General features: G+C 33.5%; 1 protein-coding gene across 1 annotated transcript; it reads left to right on the forward strand.

Annotated features, from left to right (window-relative positions):
* Positions 1 to 6916: 6916 nt before the first annotated feature.
* Positions 6917 to 23847, forward strand: LOC112802221 (midasin). Its single transcript, XM_025845324.2, has 32 exons — positions 6917 to 7347; positions 7487 to 7797; positions 8092 to 8158; positions 8294 to 8529; positions 8599 to 8808; positions 9067 to 9236; positions 9642 to 9751; positions 9877 to 9996; positions 10469 to 10535; positions 12041 to 12157; positions 12311 to 12407; positions 12552 to 12645; positions 12735 to 12869; positions 12949 to 13005; positions 13105 to 13281; positions 13370 to 13495; positions 13576 to 15294; positions 16303 to 16370; positions 16460 to 16655; positions 16754 to 16858; positions 17062 to 17367; positions 18326 to 18519; positions 18604 to 18694; positions 18832 to 18982; positions 19784 to 19857; positions 21158 to 21305; positions 22022 to 22120; positions 22559 to 22658; positions 22783 to 22872; positions 22971 to 23036; positions 23242 to 23406; positions 23684 to 23847. Exons 1-28 carry the CDS (start codon positions 7243 to 7245, stop codon positions 22642 to 22644), a joined length of 5436 nt encoding a protein of 1811 aa, XP_025701109.1. The 5' UTR covers positions 6917 to 7242; the 3' UTR covers positions 22645 to 22658; positions 22783 to 22872; positions 22971 to 23036; positions 23242 to 23406; positions 23684 to 23847.
* Positions 23848 to 26116: the final 2269 nt, after the last annotated feature.

Genomic DNA, 26116 nt, shown 5'->3' on the forward strand with positions numbered 1-26116 from the left:
GGGAGAAAACATTCAATCTAGGCAGAAGAAGAAAGGGCAATAGTTAGAAATGATTAAAAAAGATTTAACCTTTTCTATTTCAAAATAACTATTGCATGACTATAATTCAACTGATAGATTACTGACTAATATAAGAGCAAGCCAACATGGATACCTTTGTCTTGACTGTAGCAGTTAGTTGAACATGGAGTCCTTTTTTTCTTCTTTTTTATATTGGTTTATCGATTTATTGGATCAGTAATTGAAATTGGCCAAAACTTATAATTAATGTATATTTCATCTTCTTTTTTAATATAATCAGAATTCACTAATTTATATTAGCGTTTGGTTCTGAGTTCAGCTGCTTCTTCAATTGCAGGTCTTCTTGCAAAAGGAAAACGGATTGGCCAAGGCGGAAAAAGAAGGGGAGGCAGTTGGAAGTTGGCTGGTGACTCTTCAAAGGTTAGTCTAAATTAGAATCTCCAATACATGATTATTTTGCGCACCCCTGATTTCAAATTCCAAAACTTTTTCCCACCCAACCATTGAGGATTCTATTCTTCTCTCTTTTCTTCTTCAATCAAATTATCTATTTCATGTCTAAATCTTTGTGATTGTTTTAGTGACTAAAAGAGAATCAGAAGCAAAAGAAGAAGAAATAGTCTTGTAGGAAGGAAAAATTATTATTGCACTTATTGTTTAATGATATTTTTTAAGTTTGGGAGTGCCATATTTGTGGTTTTCAATTCAGTTGACAAGTTACATTGCATTTATTATATCATTGTGGTTGCTCACCCTGAAACACTTATCAAGTATGTTATTTTATCCATAGACCCTTTTTTATAAAATCAATCTTCCATTTTTTTGGTGTTTTTTTTTTAAAATCAGCTCATAAATGATTTTCATTAATTATTTATCCCGTGTCAAATAGATACATTCCAATCAAAGGGATTCCAGTATGATGATCTCAAGAGGGAAGATGACACTGTTCTCTTTTGAAGATGATGCTATTTCAGAATCCACACTCCTTCTGCATTAACTCCAACTTTTGAGATTTCTACATTGGAGGTACCTACTACTACTATTACACTTACTAAATTGAGACATTGGAAAATTAATCTATTACATGAAATTTTTTAATTAGTTTTCAAGGGTTTTGAAGGTGTGTTTTATGCAAAAAAAAATTAAAATGACTTATAAGAACTCCTTCATTTGTTGTGCATCTATTTGATTTTTGAGTTCTTTTAATAGTCTAAGTTGTCAAAGAAAATTATTCTATAGTAGCATTTTTCTTATAGTGACTACTAATTTTATTATTGTTGTTATTTTCTTTTGTCAGATTGTTTTCTTCAAAGTCAAAGCTCCATGCGTCCTTACATTCTTTCTTTTTTCAGGGGATGACAACAAGATTAAGTCTACATATAAAGACGTAAATGTAGTAGTGTTTCTAGAGTTTGTTTAAGAATTCGGTGGACAAATTTGAAAATATTAAAACTCAAAACTCATTTAAAAGGGCAGTTTTCTTGCTATGTTTTCGAATTAAATATATCATTGATTTTTTCATAGGATCGAATCTATTTTTGCTTTTCAGAAATTTAGTTGTACACGTATATTTTTTTAACAAATTTACGTAAATTGACTGCTACAATGCAAACCATAAACCCTTCGAATATGTATGAGTTTTATAAGTGATAAGGATGATTATAATTAGAAAATATGAAAATGAAGATTACATTCAATTTTATTGTTTGAAAAATTATTGAATTATTACATGGCATTGAGAATTTTAATTTTCTATCTTTTGATCTTTACTTAAATTATTAATTTTAAGTTTAAATATTTGTGGTTGTTTCAATGACTGAAACATAATCAAACACAAAAGAGAGAAGATGGAGAGGTGAAGGTGTTGAACAAGTACTAGCCACCTCTGTCGCAGCATTTGACCTGAAGCATACATTGGGTAAGACGAAATTTTGTTTTTGCTATATATTTTGCCTTCAGAGCCATATTTTAGTGAATAACAATGCTTATTCCGAATTGTTAAGTCATTGCAAAAATTTTCCTTTTTCCCTTTTAGAGGGTAGCAATTAGGGGTGTTCGCGGTGCGATTTGGATCGGTTTTGAGTAAAAATTTCATCCGATCCGAACACTAATTTTGCTTGCGGTGCAGTTTGGATTGGATGACTTTTTAAAAAGAATCCGATCCGATCTGATCCAATTTCAAGCGGTTTGGATTGGATTGAATTTGCAGTTTTGTAAATTAAAAAAATTAAATACATATAATAAGTCTTAACATCAAATTTAAATAAACAACAATAACATAACAAGTCTCAACAATATCTTTAAAAGCCAACGATAACATAACAATAGAAATAAAATTATAGGTTAGTTAAAATAAATAAATAAATAACATTTTGAACATAAAATATTTATTAAATAATAATAATAATACTGAATAATATAAAAATATATAACAAATTGAACATGTTATAAGTATAATTGTAAATATAATAATAAAATAATACTATTATAGTATATTGTGCGATTTGAATTAGATTAGATCGGTTATGAAAAGTAGATCCAAAATCCAATCCGATCCAGCGGTTTCAAAAAAATATAATCTAATCAAATCTGAATTAGTGCGGTTTTAATCGGTTTTCGGTTTGGATTGGATTATATGAGCGGTTTAATTTGGATCAGTTTGGATTTGAACACCCCTAGTAGCAATATATGTGTGCAACAATCTCATAACTGTATATGATTAATTAATCCCCTTGCTCATAAGATGTTTGTGTATTTATCTATGTGAACTTTGGGGAAAAATTAATGCCAATGTTTCATTTTGAATCATAAATTTTCTTTCTTTCTTAGATGCTGAAACAGTGGTGCATACTGGGGGTTTCCATCTCAAGAGTCTGAGGTGAAAAGTGGTTGCTCTTTCAGGTGTTGTTGCTTAGAAATGCAACTGCTCTGACTCTTTCATGAGAGCTAATACCCATTCTGTTGTGTTTGCTACCCATTAAAAGAGAAACTCAGCGGTGTTGGTGTTGCTGTTGTAGTGTTAAGGTAACAGCTCTGTAGCAAGATGGTGACGCAGTGACGCCAAAAAGCTAATATTGGGTAAGTACTCTCACTACATTTTTGTAGTCCAAGCATTTTTTCCCATGCAATTTCATATTTTGTTATTGTTTGCTGGCAGTTTTAATTTGATTTTCAACATTTGATGCAATCTGCTGAAGCCATTAGAAAAAATTATTTCAATGAAGATTGGTTACATTTTACTGCACTCATCCATGATACATTAATTTGGATATTCTTTTCAAATATTCTTATTGTATAAGCTTTGCTAAAAGAGCAATTAGAAGTCTTCGTCATAAACATACATATTTTTATTTCTTCTAATATGGTGAATCCCGCTTGCTTGGATATTTTTGGGTTCCACTGTACATGAAAACTAAACTTCTCCTGTTTACTAAGAGAAACATATCATTTTAGATCTATAGAAACTTACAAATGATAGTTAATTTATTTCAGGTCTTGGAAAGATTCTTCTCCTTCCATAATTTGGTGAAGTTTTTCAATGGGCTGTTTTGGTGAGCATTTCTTTTCATAGTACTTCAAGAGGTTTTGATAGTTTTTTTTGGTGTTAGGAGAAAATGCTAAAATATCATAGGAGAAAGGTGATTTTGTGTGTGTTATTTTTCAGCTTGTCTTTTCTAAAACTATACAATTGACATTAAGAAAGTAGTAATTGAAATTGTCCATAATAAACAGTAGTTTTTTCATTATTAGAAAGTTAAACAATCTTAGGCATTTTTAAAGAATATTATTGAACGAGGTGGCTTATTTAAGAGTGAGGAGGTGGCAGAAGGGAAGGTGGTGAATAAGTACTACTAACTTGATCTAATATGATAATTTGTTCTCAACTTTTGGTGCTGATGAGTAACCTGTGGTTTTGGATTTGGCGATGCAATTGTAGTGGAAGTAAGTCTATCACTTTTAAGTAGTAGGAGAAATGGAAAAATTATGATATTTTGCTTTTTTTGAATTACTTGTTGCTCCGAATTTGTCATTTTATTTTAAGTTTAGGACTAGATGTAGCAAATCATGAGAAATTATACAGTTTATTATCTACAGTTCTTTAGAAAGCTATATCATTTGACATCATGTAATGAGTTTAAAAGCTTTAACTCCAATAATATTATCTTTTCAATTCCAAGTTGTTCAACTTGCAGTTAAGTGAGTTTGTAATTAGATTTTTTGGCAATTTTAGAGCAAGGAGGATTACACAAATATATATATATATAATGTATTTAAAGAAGATTATTCATGTACAATTTTATATCTAAATTCCATGCTTTTACCGTTTTTATCGCATAGAATTTTTCAAATTCTTACTTTTCTTCTTATTTTGACTAGAAATGGTTTTCTTAAATTTCGAATGATTTTCTTTTTCATTACTAGCTTAGGTGATTGAATATTTATCTAATTTGCTTTTAATTAATCTAAATTATGAATAAATACTTTGTGCAAAGAGATCTATTATTATGAATAAATTATTTATAAGCTAGTTACAAGGGACTCTTATAATGTAGCAATGAGATTAAGTAACAATTTAGATTTTCAAAATAGTTTTACATTCAAGTGGATTTTTGTTTTCTGTTATTATTTTTACTACTATGTACTGGATACCAATTTTTCTTCAAATACTATTTAATATACTGTTATGAATTTATGGTTCAGAATATAGCGTATTTACTGTTTTTAAACCTATAAAAGTGATAGATGGTTGAGGACAACTAGGCACTAGCATAAAGTGGCGACTTTGACTTTTTGTAACTATGATGAATGTAACCCATGTATGTACAAACTAAAAGCAGTAGATTCTTTTTATAAATTCATCTTCAATTAATTTTAGGTAAGCAACAAGCCATATAGCTTTTGTTGAGATGTTGATAAATCACGTTAAATATGAATGCTATTGTTTCTTTTTGTTGTGAATTTCACATATGATGATGCAAACACCATCGAATATTTATTATTTGAGTAAAATATTATTTTTGTCTCCAATATTTAGGTAAAGTCTTATTTGTATTTCTAACATTTAAATTGTCTTATTTGTATCACTAATGTTTATAAAAGTGATTTAATGTTATCCTGTTGTCAATTATTTATAATGAGTTTTAGTTGGAGTTTTGAGAATCTCTTATTGAAGTTAGAATACAAATGTTTTGGATAGAATTGATAATTTACTCCAAATAATAGCTCATCAAAAGTATCCCTAACTTTTAAAAGTTGTAAATATAAACACATGAGCTTTTGATTTATCAAATGCAAAATGAGGTGCTTATGCTTTTAAAAAGCAGAAGCATCTCTTCGAAAAGTTTTACCAAACTAAGCCTAAGTCCGTTCAAAATTATACCTTCAAAAATTTCACAGATACAAAATCAAATTATTAAAATAAGTATTACGTTATATTATCATATGTTCAAATTCTTCCTGTGATAACAAATGTATCTAGACAAAATATTGTTAATACATCAATTGGTTCTTTTTATTTATGACATGAATATAAGTTATTAACTTTAACTCGAATATGAGATTAAGGACTTCAATAGAAAATGAAAGCGTCAAGAACGAAAAAAATTTGTATAATGGATCCTTGATTTGAGAGATAAAAAGCTTGCACATTCAAAAAATAAATACAATGTAGTGTCTATACTACCTAAATTGTTAATTGATTACTCAATTCATGCAATTATTGAATTAAGCATGTTTAATTAATACATGATTTAGAATTATTAGTTACATTATTGTGATATTATATTTCTAAGCTCAATATATATAACAAACATATCATTATCCAATTTCTATGTATTCTTTTTATATTTTTGTTATTAATTTCACAAACTCAATTACCCACCCGCACATATACGCCAACTTCTTACTAGTAAAAAATAAAAATACAAATCAAATATACATTTTTTTTCTATAAATTCAGTCCTCTATAAGCCCACAACATTGTTCATGGGCTGTCTCAAAATGGGATAAATATTTTTTTCATAAGCTAGTTTAATTTAGTAATTACAATCGAGGCCTGGGTCAGATGGCAACTTTGTTTGCCTTCTATTGAGCTGCACCGGGTTCAAATCCTCATAGAGGAATATAGAACCATTTGTGTGTACCCTTATGTTGTGTGTGTGAATAGGTTGTGTAATGTGTTAATGTGTATTGCATGGATGTAATGCCTAGCATTGGGGCTGTCCAATCCACTTGACAAAAAAAAAAGTTTAATTTAGTAATTTACTTATTTGTCTCTGCTTAAGCAAATTTCAAATTTAAATCATATAGTAATTAGTTAATGATAAATCTTTAAATAAAATTCTAATTTACAATCAATTAATTAATCTTTAATTTGTCAAGTCAAAAAAATATTATAAAAAATATTTTTTCAATACCAATTTCTTTTTTTTACCATAACTAAATTTTTTTTTCAGAATATTTCATCCGGTCACATATAAAAATTAAAATTATTTATTTAATAGTAATAGTCTTTAATTTAAATTCTAATTTTTTTGAAAATATAATATAATATAATATAATATAATATAATGAATTTTATTAGTATGTATTCTAAAGATATATTTTAAAATATTATAAAAGATATTTGATAAAAAATTAAAAATAATTTTTTTATATTTTTATTCATTAAATACATAAAAAATATAAAAAATTTTCTATTATTATATTTTTTAGAAGTGTTCTTACTTCTTAAAACAAATTTTGGCTAAATCCGTACATAAAATTTGATTATTTTCTCCCATTTAAAAATGTTTTTAGACGTTTTTTGTCGCTTTAATCTTCCAAGAGTATTTTGTAACGTGGACTCTTTGGAGGTATACCCTATGTAAATAATGCTTTCCCCGGGGCATTGGTGAAAATACTTTGAAGTTTGAACTACAGCCACAAAGGGGAAACAAATACTTATTATTAGGGTTTAAGGCAGTGTGTTGTCACAAACAAGGGTTTAAGCAGTTGCAGTTTCGTTGAGGCTTTGAACCCTTTCTTTCACACACAGCACACAACAGAGTCTCCCCTTCGGCGTAGCAGCGGCACCTCCTCCTCTCCACTCACACAATTTTCCCCCTCTCATCATTTAAACTAATTTTCAATTTTTACTTATATATATAAATTATAATTTTCTTTCTGTTTTTCTGTGTTTACCCTGTTACGTGTGGTGCAAAGTTTTCTTTTCAGGGTTTAATGGCGTTAGATGGTAGCTTTAATGTGCAAGCTTCGCTTCGGAGGTTTCTTGATAGATGCCCTAAACTTGAATCACTTCCGAAGTTTGATTCTTTAGCACACAAGGTATGGCTTTGTGATTCGGTTCAAGTAAGAACAGGTTTAATTGAATTGTTGTTATTAGTTGCTAATGCTGTTGTTACTTGATTTTCTCTAGATAGCCTTTTTTTTTGTTAAATTTTTTTTTTCGTATTTTCTTTTGTAGGGACAGTTGATCACAGAAGATGAAGTAGTTGATATGTTGGTGGGGGTGTTTCTTCACCCCAATTATACAATTCCTTTGATGGGGTGTTTCCGTCCAATTGCTCGAAATTTTGTAGATAAAGCTATTGCCTTGCTTCGTCTTGTACAGAATTTGAGTTCTAATGCTGAGGATACTGTTCTGGAAAATGAAGTTTTGGATGAAGTTGTTGATGTCATAGAGTTTTATAGTAAACGAAAAAGGGGTTTAGATCTCCATGAGCATGCTTGTTTGGCCTTCTGTCGTGCTTTTGACATGTTTCCTTTTTTACTGAGGTTGGTGATTTCCTTCTTTCCTGTAAAATATAGTATATAGTAGATTGAAGTTTATATTTGGAGATTTACTTCAAATTTCGCTGGTGATTCTTAACATGGATAGATGAGAATCCATACAGTGGTGTGTTCTAAGTTGTAGTATACTAGTATTATCTCATCATCCATTACTTTGTCTACAACACAGGTGGCCCCTATTTATAATTGATAGTCTTGGTTTCTAATTGAAGCCTTGTAGATATGTGGCCATTGTACGGTTCTAACTTTCTCTGATTGGTGTTATTCTATTTGAAACAGTTCCATATTAAGGTATTTTGATTTTGCTCCTCCTCCATTTCAGAGACTTTTAGGGAAACAAGTTAAGGTCAGTGCTACCGTCCCATTCTTGTAATGAGTAATGACTTGGCATGAGTCCCCTATTTCGATGTCCTAATATTAATGATAATATTATTTTTTAAGCTTTTGTGTTCATAATAATGACCTTTTTCTGTTTTCCTAGGTTGAGATCCATGCATTGTGTGTTTACCGAATATCATACCGCCTCCTCCTAGTGGAACCTGATTTTTTCTCAAAGCGTTGGGACTGGTCTTATTTTTTGAGTCTTAAAAAAGAGACTCAAAAACCGGACCTTGCATGGTGTGCAGTACAAATATTAGGAGTTTTGCTCAAATTGGGTTATAAAGCTACTGAAAGCTTGAGTATTGGAGCTGAGGAAGCATTTGCGTGCCTATTACGGTAAGTGTTTTGCTGCCTGTTGTACTTAGAGTTGTGAATGTCTTATATAATACAACTTGTTACGTTCAGGTGGGAAGAGTTCTGTCAGGACACATCACTAGAGAAAGCTAGCTGGTATATTGAGCCAGTTCCAGATTCTGTGTCTGTTTCTCCCAACAAAAGCACAGATTTTAATGGAGAGTCCTGTTCACAATCTTTCGGCTTTAACTCTCTGTCTGTTAGCTCACCAAAGCGTCATGAGTTGCCGCCACCTTTTAAGAGTCAACGTGTGGTTAAAGGGTATTAGCTCATTTTTACTCTAAATTCAAACACTTGCATTTATTCTGCCATTTATAATTTTGATTTTGCATTGTAGGTTGAATACCATTTATTCTGCTTTTAATTGTGCTTGAAATTTCATAAACTGCACCTCTCTTGCTTTCCCTTGGTTTATCTGTTGTTACTTCTCGATGTTGATGAGTACTTGATGTGTGCCCCTGTATTTTATTTGGAAAACAGTTTACCTTTTGAATCATATTTGTAATTGTGTTATTTTAGGGCTGGCATATCAGGAAGTAATACATTCATATTGACCTCATCGTTGAAGAAAAGCTATGAAAGAATTCTATTGGCAGTTAGTCAGAAGTGGCCTGTTCTTTTATATGGCCCCTCTGGCTCTGGGAAATCTGCTTTTATTGCCAAGCTAGCTCAGGATAGTGGAAACAGAGGTATGTTTGGTCCCTCTGTTTTTAATTTGGTTCAGATCCCCAGTTCGATGTGGTTCTGATGTAGATTATCATTGCATGTTTTTTTTTGGGACTATGGTAACTAAGTTTGGCTCTACGTAGATGTTATAGCTTGATGGTGCAAGTATGTTGGGTTTCAATCCTCGATTCATAGAATAAACTTCTATGACCACTCAGATTTACTTATTAGACTAGAACATCTGGAAGTAAGCTGAATTGATGTCCTGTCTGGAATAGCCTGATATGTGCTTGCTTAGTTTACTAGTTTTCAAATATTTTACCTTAAATATTTTTGCATCTTTGTTATTTTCTGATCATTCTTCATTTTATTCTATGATAATACATTTTCACATTATTAATTGTTTATGCTCTTATTCTCTTTTGCAGTTCTATCTATCCAGATGGATGATCAAATTGATGGTAGAACATTGGTTGGAAGTTATGTATGCGCAGATAGGCCTGGGGAATTCAGATGGCAACCTGGGTCACTAACTCAGGTATGTTGACTATTGCTATCTTATAGTTATTAATCAACAAGCCGATTCAGATGTTTTGATATATATGCTAGAAAGTATCATGAGGGGGTTTCTTGTCCTATTTGTGTGGATCGTCGACATTACAGGCTGTGCAGAGTGGTCGTTGGATTGTTTTTGAGGACATCGACAGAGCACCATCTGATGTACAAGCCATTTTAATGCCTTTATTGGAAGGGGCTGCTTCGTTTATGACAGGACATGGAGAGGTGATTTATCTACATTGCAACTTTTTCTTGAATGAAGTTATTGGATTCATATGCTGGTTGTGTTATAAGTATATTAGTGCTCACAGAGTTCAGTTTTGGTGCATTTTTCTGCTTCTCTAAAGTTGTATGTCTGCTACATGTCAACAATTTCCCCTCAATTTTGCCTCTCTTAGTAAGGAAAGTTATGTTGATAATCCTGCTCTCATGTTCTTTTCAAATAGAGGTTGTTCAAGTACACTAAACTGCTGCCTAAAGACACAATTTGGCAATGAACTCTTGTATCTCTTTTCTTTGGAAGTAAAAAAGAAAATAATGAGAACAGACTGATAAATCCCTTAGTATCTTCTACATACCCTGGTTACCAAAAGATCATATATGCATCATCTTTTGTAAAGAGATTGTTGTTGTTGTTGTTGTTGCACTGTGTTCTGCTGTGGTGGTAATTAATTGTTGAAGCATAAAATATTTGCAGGTAATAAGGGTGGCAGAAAGTTTTCGAATGTTTTCAACTGTTTCCGTTTCAAATTTCGACAATGCAGGTTTCTCTCTACCCTTTTGTTTTTCCTTTATTCTTTTTAAAGTATCTTATGTAATAAACAATAAATATCTCATACATAGTTATTGAATTTGGATGGCTAAAATTGTACCTCTTTGTTAAAAATGTCTATCCCGGGATGATGGTATGGCCATAATAGCTTGTAAATTGTGATTTTGTAGGGATCCTCCCAATAAGCAATATTGGATAAAACCTAGTTAGTTTCTATTTAGTCAACCTTGTTTCCAGTAGGGTAACATATGTTTTTTGTTCTGAATATTTAGGCATGATTTTAATTTTACCCCTAACCTTTTCTTTTCCACCTAACATTTTCAAAATTTTTTATTTTTGCCTTTTCGGTGAATAAACTCCAACATATTAACAAAAATAAGAAAAATTAAGGTTAAATTCTGATGTTAATGATGCCCAAACACCCCATTTTGGATTGGTTTTATTCAATTCTTCAAGAAAAGGCTTGTGTTTAGGTCTTAAAACCGAAAAGATTAATTGAGTTCTAAGAATGTTTAAGTTAAAGAGAAACACTCATACCCTAGAAAGATACGATACTAAATGCACACAAGAAATTAGCCACCCATATAGGAATATGGAATGGAATTGTTTTGCATTCATATATATGATCAAATTTTATATACAATATAATCAAGTTCTGTTGTGAAAATTTTGATTATTGTGAAAATTTTGATTATTTTGCTAGAAAAATATATGAAACACTTATAAATATACACACTTGGTGGCTGATTTCTAGTATTCATAGAGCATTTTTTACAAAAATATGAGAACATAATGGTAAAACAATAATCTGTTTCAAATAGATAGTGAGTGCATCTTCACCAACATTATGTTTTGTCTGCTTATGATTTGAATATTTGCAGTGACAAAATTAAATCATGTTGAAAAGGTTGGGGTAAAAGATTTCACATAAAGATTGGAAATTGAAATATCCCCTAAATATTGGTGACAAAGCCGAAAGTTATCCCAAGTTTTATTGATGATGATGATGATGATGATGGTGGTATAGTGGTTAATAATGAATTGGAAAATGAAAGACCAGGACTGGGGTTAAGTAAAGCAGGCTATTCCCTTATCTGGATGTTTAGAAATCTTGATGATGGAAGGAAAGAGAAATTAAAGTAACCCCTCACCCCACAAAAAGCACACAAAATAAATAAAATTTTTTTGTCAGTAAAAAAGGCTGAGCGACATGCTAAGGAAATGTTGGCCTTCCAAGCCATTCCACTCCTCCCCTTAAATGTCTTCCAAATAAATCTAGAAAACTGTAGCCATGCCACTCATTGGCAGTCATATTTCTGCTATAATTTCCATTTTACTAGATAAACTCTCAATTTTAAGCTCTTTGGTTAGTCCTAATGATTTATGTTATGTGAATTCAACCTAACCTAGTAGAAAGCTGAGTTCTGTTGTTTGATGAAATTATTTTCTCTTCTTTCTGGAAGTATGAGCTTGAAACTTCAATTTCTGTACTTGTAGGTCAACTTAGTGTGCTTTGGAGAAGAGTGATGATTAGGCCACCAGATAATGAAGATCTGCGAGAGATAGTCAAACTGAAATATCCCTCTTTGGAGCTCCAAGTTGACAAAATTACAGGTAGTAATATTATATTGTTTAAATACATTTTCATATTTTATGTTGATTAATCTCAACGTCTGTAACTGGTTAGTAGTAACTTTTAACATGGTTAATACAAACTCATTCTTTATTTTCTCAATGTGAAACATAAACATGGCTTAATTTTGACAGAAACCTTCGAAAGAGTTAACTCTTTTTCCCAGTTAATTGCTGGCTTTCATGCTGGAACTTCTGCTTCTGGTGATGGTGACAAAAGATTCTCATTAAGGTAGTAATCAAATTCTTCATGTGCTTGTTATATCTTTTCTTTGTTTTGTTTTTGTTTTTTGTTTTGTTTTTTTTTAAATTAATCAAATTCTTCCCATGCTTGTTTCAACATGTTCTTTTTGTTGCTTTTGGTTTTCCATGGCAGGGATCTCCTTAAATGGTGCAACAGGATTGTAGGCTTAGGTTTTTTCTTTGGAAGTAGCTTATCGGAATACCAACTTTATTGTGTATATAGAGAGGTTTGAGTTTTGGTGTCTGTTGCTTCCCCTTTCTCTTTTTATCCAAACGGTAGAATGACTTGATGTGTGGCTATTGTCTTGTATGTCAGGCTGTTGATGTTTTTGCGACATATTCAACCTCAGTTAAAAACCGGTTGTCTATAATGAAAGAAATAGCAAAGTTGTGGAGGGTACCAGTTTCTGCAGCTGAGACCTTGTATCCCCATGACAAACCTATAATTCAGGTGTTATTTAGTGCATTATCTATGCCATAAGGTTGTTGTTGTTCCGCTTCATCTTCTTATTTCTGATTCTGAAATGCAGGATTCTGTCACAGATTTAAGCATAGGCCGAGTTTCTCTCCAATACACTAAAAAACCTGTCAGTATAGTCAATTTTCAATTTGGAATTTATGGGTGATACAGTTTTAATTCATAGATCTCATGACTCCATTAACATGGTTTTAATGTTCTTATGCAGTTACGTGAGAATATAAGACCTTTGGTAGAGATCCGGAGTTCGCTGCATGTATTAGAGCGCATAGCGTGCTCTGTCAAGCATAATGAGCCTGTACTCCTAGTTGGAGAAACTGGTACAGGGAAGACTACACTTGTTCAGAATTTGGCTGTAAGGCTTGGTCAGAAGCTTACTGTTCTGGTGTGTTAGTTATTTCTATATTGCTTTCTATTGTTTCAAATTTTATTTCAAGTGCTTTTTAGTTACTCATGATGGGGTTTCTCTCCAGAACATGAGTCAGCAAAGTGATGTTGCGGACTTGCTTGGGGGTTTTAAGCCTGTTGACGCACAGTTTGTATATTTCCCTCTGTATAATGAGTTTGTGGATTTATTTTCCAGGACATTCTCTAAAAAGGTATGTAATACTTTTTTCTCCCCTTAATATGTTTTATCTATTCCTTTTGTCAATGGTTTTAATTGGTTGCTTTTATGCAGAGCAATAAGGACTTGCTTAGTCGTCTAGAGGTTTTTTTAATTGATAAGAATTGGGAAATGCTGCTCAAAGGAATTCGGAGCGTTTCGAAGTCAGTTCAGCTTCGAATAACTGCACCTTCAGAAAAGCGTAAAAAACTAAATGAAGAACAAATTCAAGCTTGGGAGAGATTTTCTACAAAACTTGACAGAGTCTGCGAAAGTAATTCGTCTTCAGGGATGATGTTTTCTTTTGTGGAAGGAAGTTTTGTAACTGCTCTTAGAAATGGTGAATGGATTCTACTTGATGAGTTGAATTTGGCACCTCCGGAGACCTTGCAGAGAATTATTGGTGTTCTAGAAGGGGAAAATGGGGCTTTGTGTTTAGCTGAACGAGGTGATGTTGATTATGTAAATCGTCATCCAAAGTTCCGTATATTTGCTTGCATGAATCCAGCAACAGATATTGGGAAGCGGGATTTGCCAAGGTCTTTGAGAAGTAGATTTACAGAATATTTTGTAGATGATGTTTTGGATGATGATGATTTGAGTCTATTTGTTAGTCAGTACATCTCTATTGGCAATAAGGGTCAAAAGCTGGTAAATAAAATTGTAAGTTTCTATAAATCAGCAAAGAAAGATTCTGAAGAGAGGTTGCTGGATGGTGCTGATCAGAGCCCTCAATTCAGTTTAAGGTCTCTTTATCGTGCTCTAGAATATACAAGGATAGCAGAGAGAAGATTTGGATTTCAAAAGGCATTATACGATGGCTTTAGTATGTTTTTCCTCACATTGTTGGATGTACGCAGTACTGAAATAATGAGGCAAAAGATATCTTCTCTACTTTTAGGAGGGCATATACCTCCAGATGACACCTATTTAACCTTCAAATCTGAAAGTGACTATATTTTAACCAAGAGTGTCAAGGAGCATCTTCGGAATTTGGATCGTGCTGTTCTCATAAAGAGATATCCCGTCCTCTTACAGGGTCCCACATCTAGTGGAAAAACTAGCCTTGTTCGGTATCTTGCTGCATTAACTGGTCATGAGTTTGTAAGAATAAATAATCATGAACACACTGATTTGCAAGATTATCTAGGTTCTTATATAACTGACACTAGTGGAAAGCTTGTTTTTAATGAAGGTGTTTTGGTTAAAGCTGTAAGAAATGGTTACTGGATTGTATTGGATGAGCTTAACCTGGCTCCATCTGATGTGCTGGAGGCATTGAACCGATTGCTTGATGATAACAGAGAGCTTTTTGTTCCTGAACTGCAAGTAACAATTAAAGCACATCCAGACTTTATGCTTTTTGCCACTCAAAATCCACCATCTTATAATGGGCGTAAAATTTTGTCCCGTGCATTTCGTAATCGTTTTGTAGAGATTCATGTTGGTGAAATTCCTGATGATGAGCTGAGTACAATTGTGGCAAACAAGTGCAAAATTCCTGATAGTCGTGCAAAAAAAATGGTTGGTGTCATGCATGGGCTTCAGACACAGGGTTCTAGTAAAAAAGACTACAAACAGTTTGCTGTTCGTCATGGATTCGTTACTCCTCGGGACTTGTTCCGTTGGGCTGATCGTTACAGGAAATTTTGTGTGTCTACTGACGATTTGGCCAAAGATGGTTATTATCTTTTGGCTGAAAGGCTACGGGATGAGGATGAGAAGTCTGTTGTTCGAGAAGTTCTAGAAAAGCATCTAGGGGTTAAACTGAACATAAATAATTTGTACGATCAGGTATTTTTCCTGTGCTGTTAACTTGTGTTGCATCTGATTTCGCATAATATAAAACTTAACTAAAGGTGCCCTAAGTTATAGGTTGAGAGGATAAAACTGGGAAGTTTCAATTTTTCCAATGCATTTAATACATAGAAAACATAAAAAGTTTATATTTGATTTACCTTTTCTATGTATACTTTCTAATTGCAGTATCTTTATGTAGTCATCATGTACTTTAAATAAAAAATACTGAATAAAAGGTCACCCTATATAGTTTCCTGGATTCAGCACTGTGAACTTAGCCATTCGATTTTTGTCTTGGTTGAGTGGGACAAGGTTTTGTTGTTGTTGTTTGGTAAGTAATTTGTGTTGTTACAAACCAAAGGGATAGGATGGTGAGCCTTAGTGCAAGGATAAGGTTGCTGTATTGTTACCTTGAGGTCATGGATTCCTGGTAGCATCTTGTAGTGATAAGATTTCCCATATCTACCCTCTGGAGAATCTCTTAAGTGGGAGAATCATCCGTTTGGCTATATTGTTTAGCTTCACTTTCTGTTATCATGCTTATTCTTGTTTGTTTGATAATGTATCATAGGTTTGGCTATATTGGATTAATTATGCATGATTTTTAACTTCTGCTTTTCTGTGTAGAGATATGGTCTTTAATAAAATTATTCTTTCAGGATTGCCGTCAACATCTTGTGTGTGCCAAACTTGCTTAATAGACTTGAAATGGCATAGCATTAATAATAGAGTAAGCTAGTAAGATATCTAAGGAGAATAGAGATTAGTATATAAACTGCGGTGCCACCTGACAGCTGTCCTAATTAAGTTATGGTAGAAAGTCTGTTCTACACCTTAGGGTTAGCTCGCTGTGTGTATTAAAGCACAGCATCAGTATCTGAACCATAATAACAGTATTACAGTTTTGGAAATATGTCTCTCCCCCACCCTCCCTCCCTCCCCCCTTCCCCCTCCCGCAAAAATGCTAATAATTAATGTGTTGCTAATGTTACTCTATATCAGATACCTCCTGGAGGCAACAATTATTCCAATTTGGATGTTGTGAAAGGATGTTCGGAGATTCTTCATAGGTATGGCTCTATGGGCTTATTGCTCCTTTTACCCACTGATCCTAAATCATAGCTTCACTATTACTTGCTGAGGTTTTTTCCATGTGCAGTGTATTCTTGACCAAAAGCATGCAGAAGTTGTTCTTCCTTGTGGAGCGCTGCTTTCAATTACGTGAACCTGTATTGCTTGTTGGTGAAACGGGTGGAGGGAAGACTACTGTATGTCAGTTACTAAGTGCCTATTTGCAGTTGAAGTTACATATTTTGAACTGTCATAAGCATACAGAAACATCTGACTTCATTGGGGTACATTTTTTCCCCCCTTCAATTTATTTAGTTTTTTAGGACACTTGAGCTCAAATACTATTATTAGCTGCGGTGCTAACTAGAATGATGTCTTCCAGGGGTTCCGTCCTCTAAGAGAGAGATCTAGACTGATTTCTAACTATAAAGAGATCGTTGAACAACTGAAGAAGCTAGAGGGATTTAGATACTTTCCTGAAGAGCCAGTGAGTGCTATTTTTCTGTTATTGTTAACCACTTGGCTCAGATGATAAATTTCAAAGTTTTGTTTTAATCATGTAGTAAGAGACCTGAGACCTAGTTTTGCTGTATTCACATTGTTTTCTGCAATAGTTTTATTTTCTGTACCCATTTTTCTTAATCCAAGTCATTTGTAGCATAAATCCTGATTCCTTGTTCTCTTCTATAGTTAGTTTCTTCTGACATAGAGCAAGCTGCCTCAACCCTTGATCTGCTTAATGGCATGATAAGGAAATATAAAGAAGGTCAAATTCAGATTCCTGATGTCAGCAGGGAAGATCTTTGTGCTTTTGAGCAGTTAAAGTTTGAGCTCGATGTCTTGCACAAGAAGTGGCAGAGCATATTTGAATGGCAGGATGGTCCCCTTGTAAAAGCAATGAGAGGGGGTGATCTCTTTCTTGTTGATGAGATATCTTTGGCTGATGATAGTGTACTTGAGAGATTGAATAGTGTGTTGGAGCCAGAAAGGACGCTGGTAAGTTAACTCATACTGATATTCTGTTTTTAACTTCCTTTTAGACTCATGATGTATCAAGTAGCACCACCTTTTTCTTTATATAGGATCGCTGATCACTGTTTTTCTGTTCCCTGCAAAGAAAATTAGTGTGTTTCGTTTTTTTTTTTTCATTTTCAGTATCTTTTATTTTTAGAATTTTGTGAAGATAAAAGATAAAATAGGAGGGAAAAACAGAAAACAGGATTTTATTGTTTTCACTGTTATCTCTTTTTTCTTTGCAAAGACCTGATAGCAGAACTGAAATTAAAACGCAAATCAAACACACCTTTAATGTTTTCTGAAATTATATGACATGTGGGTTGTCCTATTCTATTCAAGTTATGATTATTTTCATGGTTTCCTATGGTGGTCAAGTAATGGAATGTTTTTTTTTTCTTTTGCTAAGGATGTCTCTTCCTCTTTTGCATATTCTTTTCTCTTCATAGAGTTTCTTCTTGTATGTAAAGAAATGTTGCTTGCTGCTTGCTGCCCACTCAGGAAGTATTTTGTGAAATGAAGAGGCTAAGCCTTACATCTTCTTAGGACTAATTGAGGGGTTGATAACTCTTTTTGGCTGCCAAAAGAACAGTTTTTGAAGAAATAACGAACAGAAATTTTTTGAAGGGGGGTAAATTACCTCCTTAATTATGCCCTAATGACTGAAAAAAAATGGAAAAGGTATTTAAATGTGTGATAATGATAATGAGTGGGGTCTCATTAAGTCCGGATATCTTCTAGGAATGATCTTTTAAAAGACAATGCTGTTGAGCATGAAGAGAAAAATTCCCAATACAAGCAAGAAACACAATTACATATTTTCGATGTCATTGGTTGCTGGTGGAAGATGTTTTTATATGCATATGTTCTTGTCATCAATAATTTGTTTGATTTGATTTTCACTATCTTTGGTTTCTGGGTGTTTGTTTCTTTGCTGCAGTCTTTAGCTGAAAAAGGAGGGTCTAATATGGAGAAAGTAACTGCACATTCAAATTTCTTTGTTCTTGCTACAATGAACCCCGGTGGTGATGTTGGAAAGAAGGAACTATCTCCGGCTCTGCGCAATCGCTTCACAGAGATATGGGTTCCTCCTGTTAGCGATCTAAATGAGCTTGAAGGCATTGCGCTGAGAAGGTACCTCTCTAAGCCTTTACTGTTACAGGATACAAATTTAGATATGCAGATATTTAATATTTGGTTTATTTGATTTATTTACAGAATTTCCAAGCTTAAAAATGCGGGAAACATAAAGGAAGATTATCGTGAAAGGCTCCTGGAAGTTGTTAATGCTATGATAAGTTTTTTTGAGGTATATTATCTTGATATATGCAGTTAATTTTGTTAATGGTGTTTATGCCTTTTTTTTTTTCTCCTATCAATTCCATCAGATCAGACCTATACATAGTGTTATTTAGCTTGTATTCATTACATAACTTTTCTTTTCAGTGGTTCAACCAAATACATCCTAGCAGAAGGCTTACTGTGAGAGATCTCATTTCTTGGGTTGACTTTTTGGATGTAATGGAAGAAACCTTAGGTCCTGAATATGCACTTCTTCATGGAATCTTTCTTGTTTTGCTTGATGGATTAAGTCTAGGTATAGCTTGCCACTTATTTTATGCCTTCATCTTTCTCTGATTTCTCATTCAAATATATTATTGCCATATTGAATATTTTTGTGGTGCTGCTTTTCTTTAATATGTCTCTGGTGTCGTTTGACTTTCATCCTTTTAGAAATTCCATCTAGTATGACAAGGCTTGAGGGTTATTCTTTTTATTTTGGTCTCATTTTAATCTTCTAATATGTTCTTATCTGTATAAATGAAGTTCCTTTTGGTTTTAATGCAATGCTGATCCATGGATGCTGTTATATATTTGAGTCGTTTACTGTTGAGAAGTTGGTTTTTCTTCTTTGCTTTTGATTCTATTCATCTGAATGTTGAATTTCTGTTTATTTATTTGCCATATTAGAATCAGTTAAATTTCAATTTTGATGTCAGTTCTACTCTCATTCTATTTCTTTATTTTTTTAAAATGATCTCTTTTCCCCCAAAAGAATTCTTCAACAGTTATGGTTAGGGTGGTGGTGATGGAAGTTGTTGACTGTTAAGGTTTTATTATTAACCAACAAATCCAAATAGCTGCATCTAACTGTAACTAGCTCGGGTACTAAAGATTGTATAAAATATCTAGTTTTCACTAGCTTGCATATGCCTGAAATGCTTCGAACGTTACAAGAATAAGCATCAACAAGATTGGGTGGACTATATAACATACTTGTTCCACAAGTCATGTATACAGTAACATGACAAATTACATGCATTCATGCCTTTATGAATTGAGACGCTTTATTGTACTCTTTCTTTCTCTCTATTAACAGTTGCTCATTTTTTGCCAGGCACTGGAATTTCAGAAAGGTATTCTAAAGAGCTAAGGGAGAGATGTCTATCTTTTCTTCTGCAAAAGCTGAGAGTATGTTCCTCCCTCTACGTTTTCTATTGAAACTATATCTACCCTGTTTCCGTGCTCATCTGCTATACACTACCTGATTACCTCTGTCCATTTCCTTGCACATCAGTATTGGAATTGGTCACGTGATTTTATCAATCTTTATTGAAAGTCAAAACTTAAATTCCTATAATCAAGTGATATAACATGGAGGATGTTCCCATTAAATTATCATTGTTTGAGCAACTTCAATGTGAAAGTATCAAAGAACATTTGGAATATCTTGTTATTGGTTGTTTGTTTTGATATATTAAAGATATATTTATGTAATTACGTTCCGCTCAGTGAGGCACATATAGGATGCAAGTCTGTAGTAAGCAATAGTGCTGTTAGTAACTTGGCTGATCAAGTTAGAAGAATATACCAGTGGAAGTTTTAAATTTATTGTAGAGTCAGATGTACGTTGGTACATACTACTTTTCCTTATGCTAGCTGGTGTTAACATCTGTTTAATTTTCGGCATATTCTCATTACTGAAGGTTTACACTTTAAACCTATGTTGTCAAACACCTAACCAAACATTGAACTCGCAGAACTCGTTCTTCATGTTCATATATCAAAACTCGTCAAATCCAGCGATGTTATAAGGATAATCTATGTGAAGTGATATGAAATACATCTAAGAGTTGGTGAAATGTGCGAAATAAGGAGCTTTAATCTATAGATTTTAAGTGTTTGAACTGGGTTGGTCCAAACTGTGCTTTGGTTTATTTTGCTTGGTTTGACACTTGGAACTGGTTTGGCTGTGCATTATTTTATGAATCATAATCATTTTGATGTCCAGTTCTTGATTGGTTAGACTGGTCTTCACCTAAATGATAGGATGCTCACCCATTGTCATTGGTGTTCTTTCTTGTCTGTCATGTATGTATTCTTCTACACAATTGATTGCTTGCTTAGTGGCTTATCTGTTTCTGTTTGCTGTGCGGTTTGTAGATGCTGCTGATTGATTCTTTCAAAAAATAGCTTTTTAAATTCCAAAATAAAAATGCTGAAATTTTCCTTCTTCCTCTGCATGTGATGTAGTAGGATTTATTTCAATATCTGCTAAAATAAAAATATTGGATTTCTTTTGATGGATCGTAATGATTCCATGTTGCGGGGCATGATAGATAAAAACCTTTATTTTCATGTCGTGGGTTATTATTCTACATGTTACAGCACTATGATATATTTGGGACAAGGCTTTGCTCAATATTATTATTGTCTCGGATCATTATTATTCTGATTCAGTAGTTGTAATGATGATTGGATTTTGTTGCAGGTTGATGAAGGCAATTTGTTACATTCGAAGCTTTCAAGAATGGAAAGTTATGGATGGGGTGAATTTGCCACAACTTCAAATATCTTGCATATTGACAATTCTCAAATTGATGCTTTATTTGGCATCGATCCATTCTATATCAAGAAAGGTAATCATGTTCAATACCTACAAATTTTCATTTAGAGAGATAATGTTACATATCCCCTTATATTAATCTTATAAATTTATGTTATATATTAAGTAATAGGTGTATACAGTCTAGCCCAAACACGGTAATAACATTCTACTTGTGTCTTATTTGGTGTCTGTTTGCGAATGCTCAGTTATCTTCAACTCATATTTGAGATGGTTTGTATAGTAATGCTGACACTTACGTTTTCTAGCTTTAATTACTTCAATGTTGTTATAGTTACATTCAATTTTCATTAAGGTTGCTGTTGTTTGAAGTTTGTAATCGAGTCTCTGTAGTGTATAAAAAATTTCAATTAGGCTGTATGGCCAGCCCCCTATATTGTACAAATGTTATCTAACCTGGTTCCTTTAGTTTGAAAGTTTTGTTATTTAGAATTTCAGAAAGAACAACTTAATATCAAGCATCAAGAATTATTCACGGAGTTTTTAAAAGGGACTTGGTCGAATTAGAAAAGTTTAAAACTATTGAGGAGCTATTTCAAAATCGAGTTAAACTATTATATATATTAGATGTGTTTTCTTTTTTTTTTTTTTGAAGTATGTTGAAGAATTCTTTTTTTATCCTTTTGTAGTCTTTTACCATTACCAATCCCCCCCTCCCCCCAGTACTACCAAGTACCGATCAGATTGCTTTTTTGGATTATTCTGTGACTTATCTGGTTATGCTTCTAGGTTCTGGCCATTGTGAGGATGGCTATTTTGATTTCAAGGCACCAACTACCCGCAAAAATGCCTTTAGAGTTTTGCGTGCGATGCAGCTTTCAAAGCCTGGTATGTTACTGATGTAGAAATAGTATGGTATGTTACTGATGTGGAAATAGTACAGCAAAACAGAACATGGAAAAAAACTATTAAACTTAGGCACTTTCACTGGGATTCAATAAGAGAGTCGGTCTTAAAGATAAAAAGTGACTTTTGATATTTTGAAGATAATACTTCAACATCACAGCCAAGGCCCTATAGATAGCCTTCAAACACAAGTTCTTATTGAGGACTTCCGGATGTGGGACTTCTAGGGTTAAATACCTTTAAGTTACAAAATCATTTCCTAAATCATTCTATTGTAGGACTCATAACTAAAGTACAAAATAGTTGAAATATTCATAAAACTGAACAATAATTATGTATCTAATGCATCAGTTTTCATTTTCTGAATCTTGTCATCCAAACAATTGCATGTTTCTGTTTTAATTGACTTCTGGTTTGCAGTTCTACTGGAAGGTAGTCCTGGTGTTGGTAAGACAAGTTTAATCATGGCTTTGGGGAAATGTTCTGGAACAGAGTGGTACGGATAAACCTATCTGAACAGGTGAGTAATTAGTCTTTTTTTGTGCGTTCCTACTTTACTGTGATCTATGGTTCTTCCTGTTTTCTGTGATGGGATAATTTTCACTTATGTGTTATGATGATGGTGATGTGCTTTTCTGCTGCAGACTGATATGATGGATCTATTAGGATCTGATTTACCAGTGGAAAGTGATGAAGGCAGGATGTTTTCCTGGTCCGATGGGATACTATTGCAGGTTAAACTTTTTGCCATAAAAATTAACATGATCTAACATTCATCACCAGCTTTGACGTGTTACGTGTATTTATCTTCTTGTCTTTCTTGTTGATGCAGGCCCTCAGGGAAGGCTGTTGGGTTTTGCTAGACGAGCTTAATCTTGCTCCACAACCTGTTTTAGAGGTAAATTCTTGATCAGTTTTAATATCTATTTGGACCTCGTTGTTCTTCATTCTTAACACAATTTATAACCATAGTAGTGCATTGTTTCCACCATAACTGTTCATTCTTTGTTTTTCTTTTTCTATGCTTCTTTGGGAATTAATGGTCTCTCTCTCTCTCTCTCTCTCTCTCTCTCTCTATGGGTTTTAACAGTTTTTTTAATCAGGGTTTAAATGCTATTTTGGATCACCGAGCTGAGGTATTTATACCAGAGCTAGGAAATACTTATAAATGTCCACCATCGTTTAGAGTTTTTGCCTGTCAAAATCCATCACATCAAGGTGGTGGCCGGAAAAGCCTTCCAAGATCATTTCTAAATCGTTTCACCAAGGTATGCTGGCAGTATCTTAATTAGAGCTTGAAGGGTAAGGCTCAAATGAGCATAACTGACTTAAAATTTCAAAATTCCTGCTGGATTACTCGAGCTATATAATTCGAAGCATGTGAAACAAAGAGGGATACTATTTAACCTCTGGTTCGTATTAATGTTCTATTTCTTGTGTATGTCCTATTTTCTCGCATCTTGTCCAAACTGTAGTTGTCAGATAAGTTTTTTCTTTTCTTCTTGATTTGCAAGTTTATCAGTTGAATTTTGTATTTGATGACAGGTATATGTAGACCAGTTAGTTGAGGATGACTATCTGTCAATTTGTGAATCAAAATATCCAACTATCCCCACACCTTTACTCTCAAAGTTAATATTATTCAATCAAAGGATGCATGAAGAGACCATGTTGCATCATAAGTTTGCTAAGGATGGTCTTCCATGGGAGTTTAATCTGCGTGATGTTTTTCGATCTTGTGAAATAATTGAAGGTCCAACATTTCTTTTTCCTTTAATACCATTTTGATACTTATGTTTCCCTGTGTGATAGATTTGTTTCTTTATCCCACTGATGGTCATTCTCATCTTTTATCTTAATATTTCCTTGTACTTAATTTAGGGTCACCCAAGAAGATGGGAGAATATTCTTTCTTGAACATTGTCTATATTCAGAGAATGCGTTCTGCAGCTGACCGCAAGGAAGTTTTAAGGCTTTTCACTGAGGTATTTGGGTGACGCCGTTTATAAATCCATATCCTCATGTTAAGCTTGATTCAAGTCATTTAATTGTGGGGAATGCTACTGTTAAGAGGAGTCAAGTCCAGTTATCTGTGCCCAACAAAGTAAGCTTCTTATACTTCCGGAATTTGTCAAGTTTGGAAGCTATTGCTCAGTGTGTAGAGCGCCAATGGTTATGCATCTTGATTGGCCCTCAAGCTCGGGGAAAACTTCATTGATAAGATTACTTGTAATCTCACAAGCAATGTACTGAATGAATAAATCTTCATCTGCAACTGATATCTCTGAATTGCTTGGATCTTTTGAACAATATGATGCCCTACGTAATTTTCACTGTATTGTTGTTCAAGTTGGGCAGTTTTTTAATGAGTACAGCAATTTGCAATTGGAGGCTTCAAAGGAATTAATTTTTAGGCACAGAATTATGTAGGAGATGGACTACTTTCTTGTCCAGCTTGAACTTGACAGCTGGTGCTTCTGCTTCAAATTATTTCAAAACTGGAAGCAAGTTTCTCTTAGTTTGCTTGCTGAGATAATTGAACAGCTTAAGTTGAATTTAGAAATAATCCTCTTCCTGTATCCTATTCACCAAGGATCTAGATTTGGTCTTGAAGACAATTTTGAAGCTGAAAGCAGATGATCAGAAAAGATTGATTTTCTACCAGTTTGATGGGTTACTGGATTATTGATAAAAGGCTATAGAGAGAGGTGAATGGATTGTCTTGGACAATGCAAATCTATGCAACCCTACGGTATGTGATGTCAATATTTAATAGTGATATTATTAATGACATTATTGATGATCATGCATGCTTTTTAAAGATATTATGTCTGCATAGATTTCGTTGTTTACTTGTGTGGTATATAATGCTTGTCATCTATGATTTTTCTCTCTCCCTTGATCTGATTGTTTTCTTACAGATACTGAGTGTGTCAGATAAATGGTTCCTCATGAATGTCACATCTTTAGTTTTCCTACATTTGTTTTATCCCCTAGAAGCTTAAATTTATAGTGTATTGATTGTAATATTTCTTGTTTTGATGCTGTTTGTTATTATTTTTAGCTAATGTAACTGAAATCATATTCCAGTAAATTTTGAGTATGTATGTATCTAATTCGGTATTTGCATTTTTTATTTGGTTTCCAGGTTCTTTGATAGAATAACTCTTTGGTGAACCTAGTGGTCATTGGTGGTCAATGAGCGTGGAATTGTTGATGGGAACCCCTATGTTGTCCATCCACACCCCAAATTTCCGCCTGTTTCTCACCGGTGAATCCCCATACGGTGAAGTTTTTCGGGATCAAATAGGGTGTTGAAATATTTTGATGAGCCTTTTGGCATTGAATGATACAGTTGGATACAACGTGGATGAAGAACTCAAAATGTGAGAGATTTTTGTTTTTCTGGTATCCTGTTGCTCCAATCGTTGCTACATGGCAGAGCCCATTATGCTAAGAAAGAAGGTTCAGGATTATGTTCGCATAACCTATCTTGAGCTGTCGCATTGGATTCATCTTTTTCAGCAACTTCTTATGAATGGCTGTCATCTCATTTGGAGTCTGCAAATAAGTTGGGAACACACATATATCTCCTCATTTGGTGATGTTAAAGGAGAGAAAATAATAAATTTCGCAAAAACAGCGTTTTTATCCGAAAGTAATTTGTGTGGATATGGCTGTTATCCAGACATTCCTTTAGGTTTACCCGGTGGATGGCAAGTGCCATTGAGGTTAGTGGATTATACATGCTACTCAAGAGAAGCGTGCACTAAACAAGATTGCATGTATCTGAGTTTCTTGGTAGGCAGTTTGCTGCACAACAATATCAAATGCTCGGAAAAAAGTACTCAACAACTTCTCTGCAAACTTCTCTTGCTTGTTGGAACCACTATTTTGTAGATATAAAGACATTGCAAGAAATTATGTTTCCAAAGTCTTCCAAAGTTTTTTTGCAGAATATGAAAAGGAAACTGAAAT

The sequence above is a fragment of the Arachis hypogaea genome, chromosome 5 (assembly GCF_003086295.3).
Source record: "Arachis hypogaea cultivar Tifrunner chromosome 5, arahy.Tifrunner.gnm2.J5K5, whole genome shotgun sequence".
Taxonomy (NCBI): domain Eukaryota; kingdom Viridiplantae; phylum Streptophyta; class Magnoliopsida; order Fabales; family Fabaceae; genus Arachis; species Arachis hypogaea.

Bases quoted from the DNA above. Each gene is read 5' to 3' on its own strand.
- LOC112802221 (XM_025845324.2), top strand. From the start codon at position 7,243: ATGGCGTTAGATGGTAGCTTTAATGTGCAAGCTTCGCTTCGGAGGTTT. The intron at 18,983-19,783 runs GTATAGCTTGCC...ATTTTTTGCCAG, and splicing joins GCTTGATGGATTAAGTCTAG to GCACTGGAATTTCAGAAAGG. The intron at 19,858-21,157 runs GTATGTTCCTCC...ATTTTGTTGCAG, and splicing joins TTCTTCTGCAAAAGCTGAGA to GTTGATGAAGGCAATTTGTT.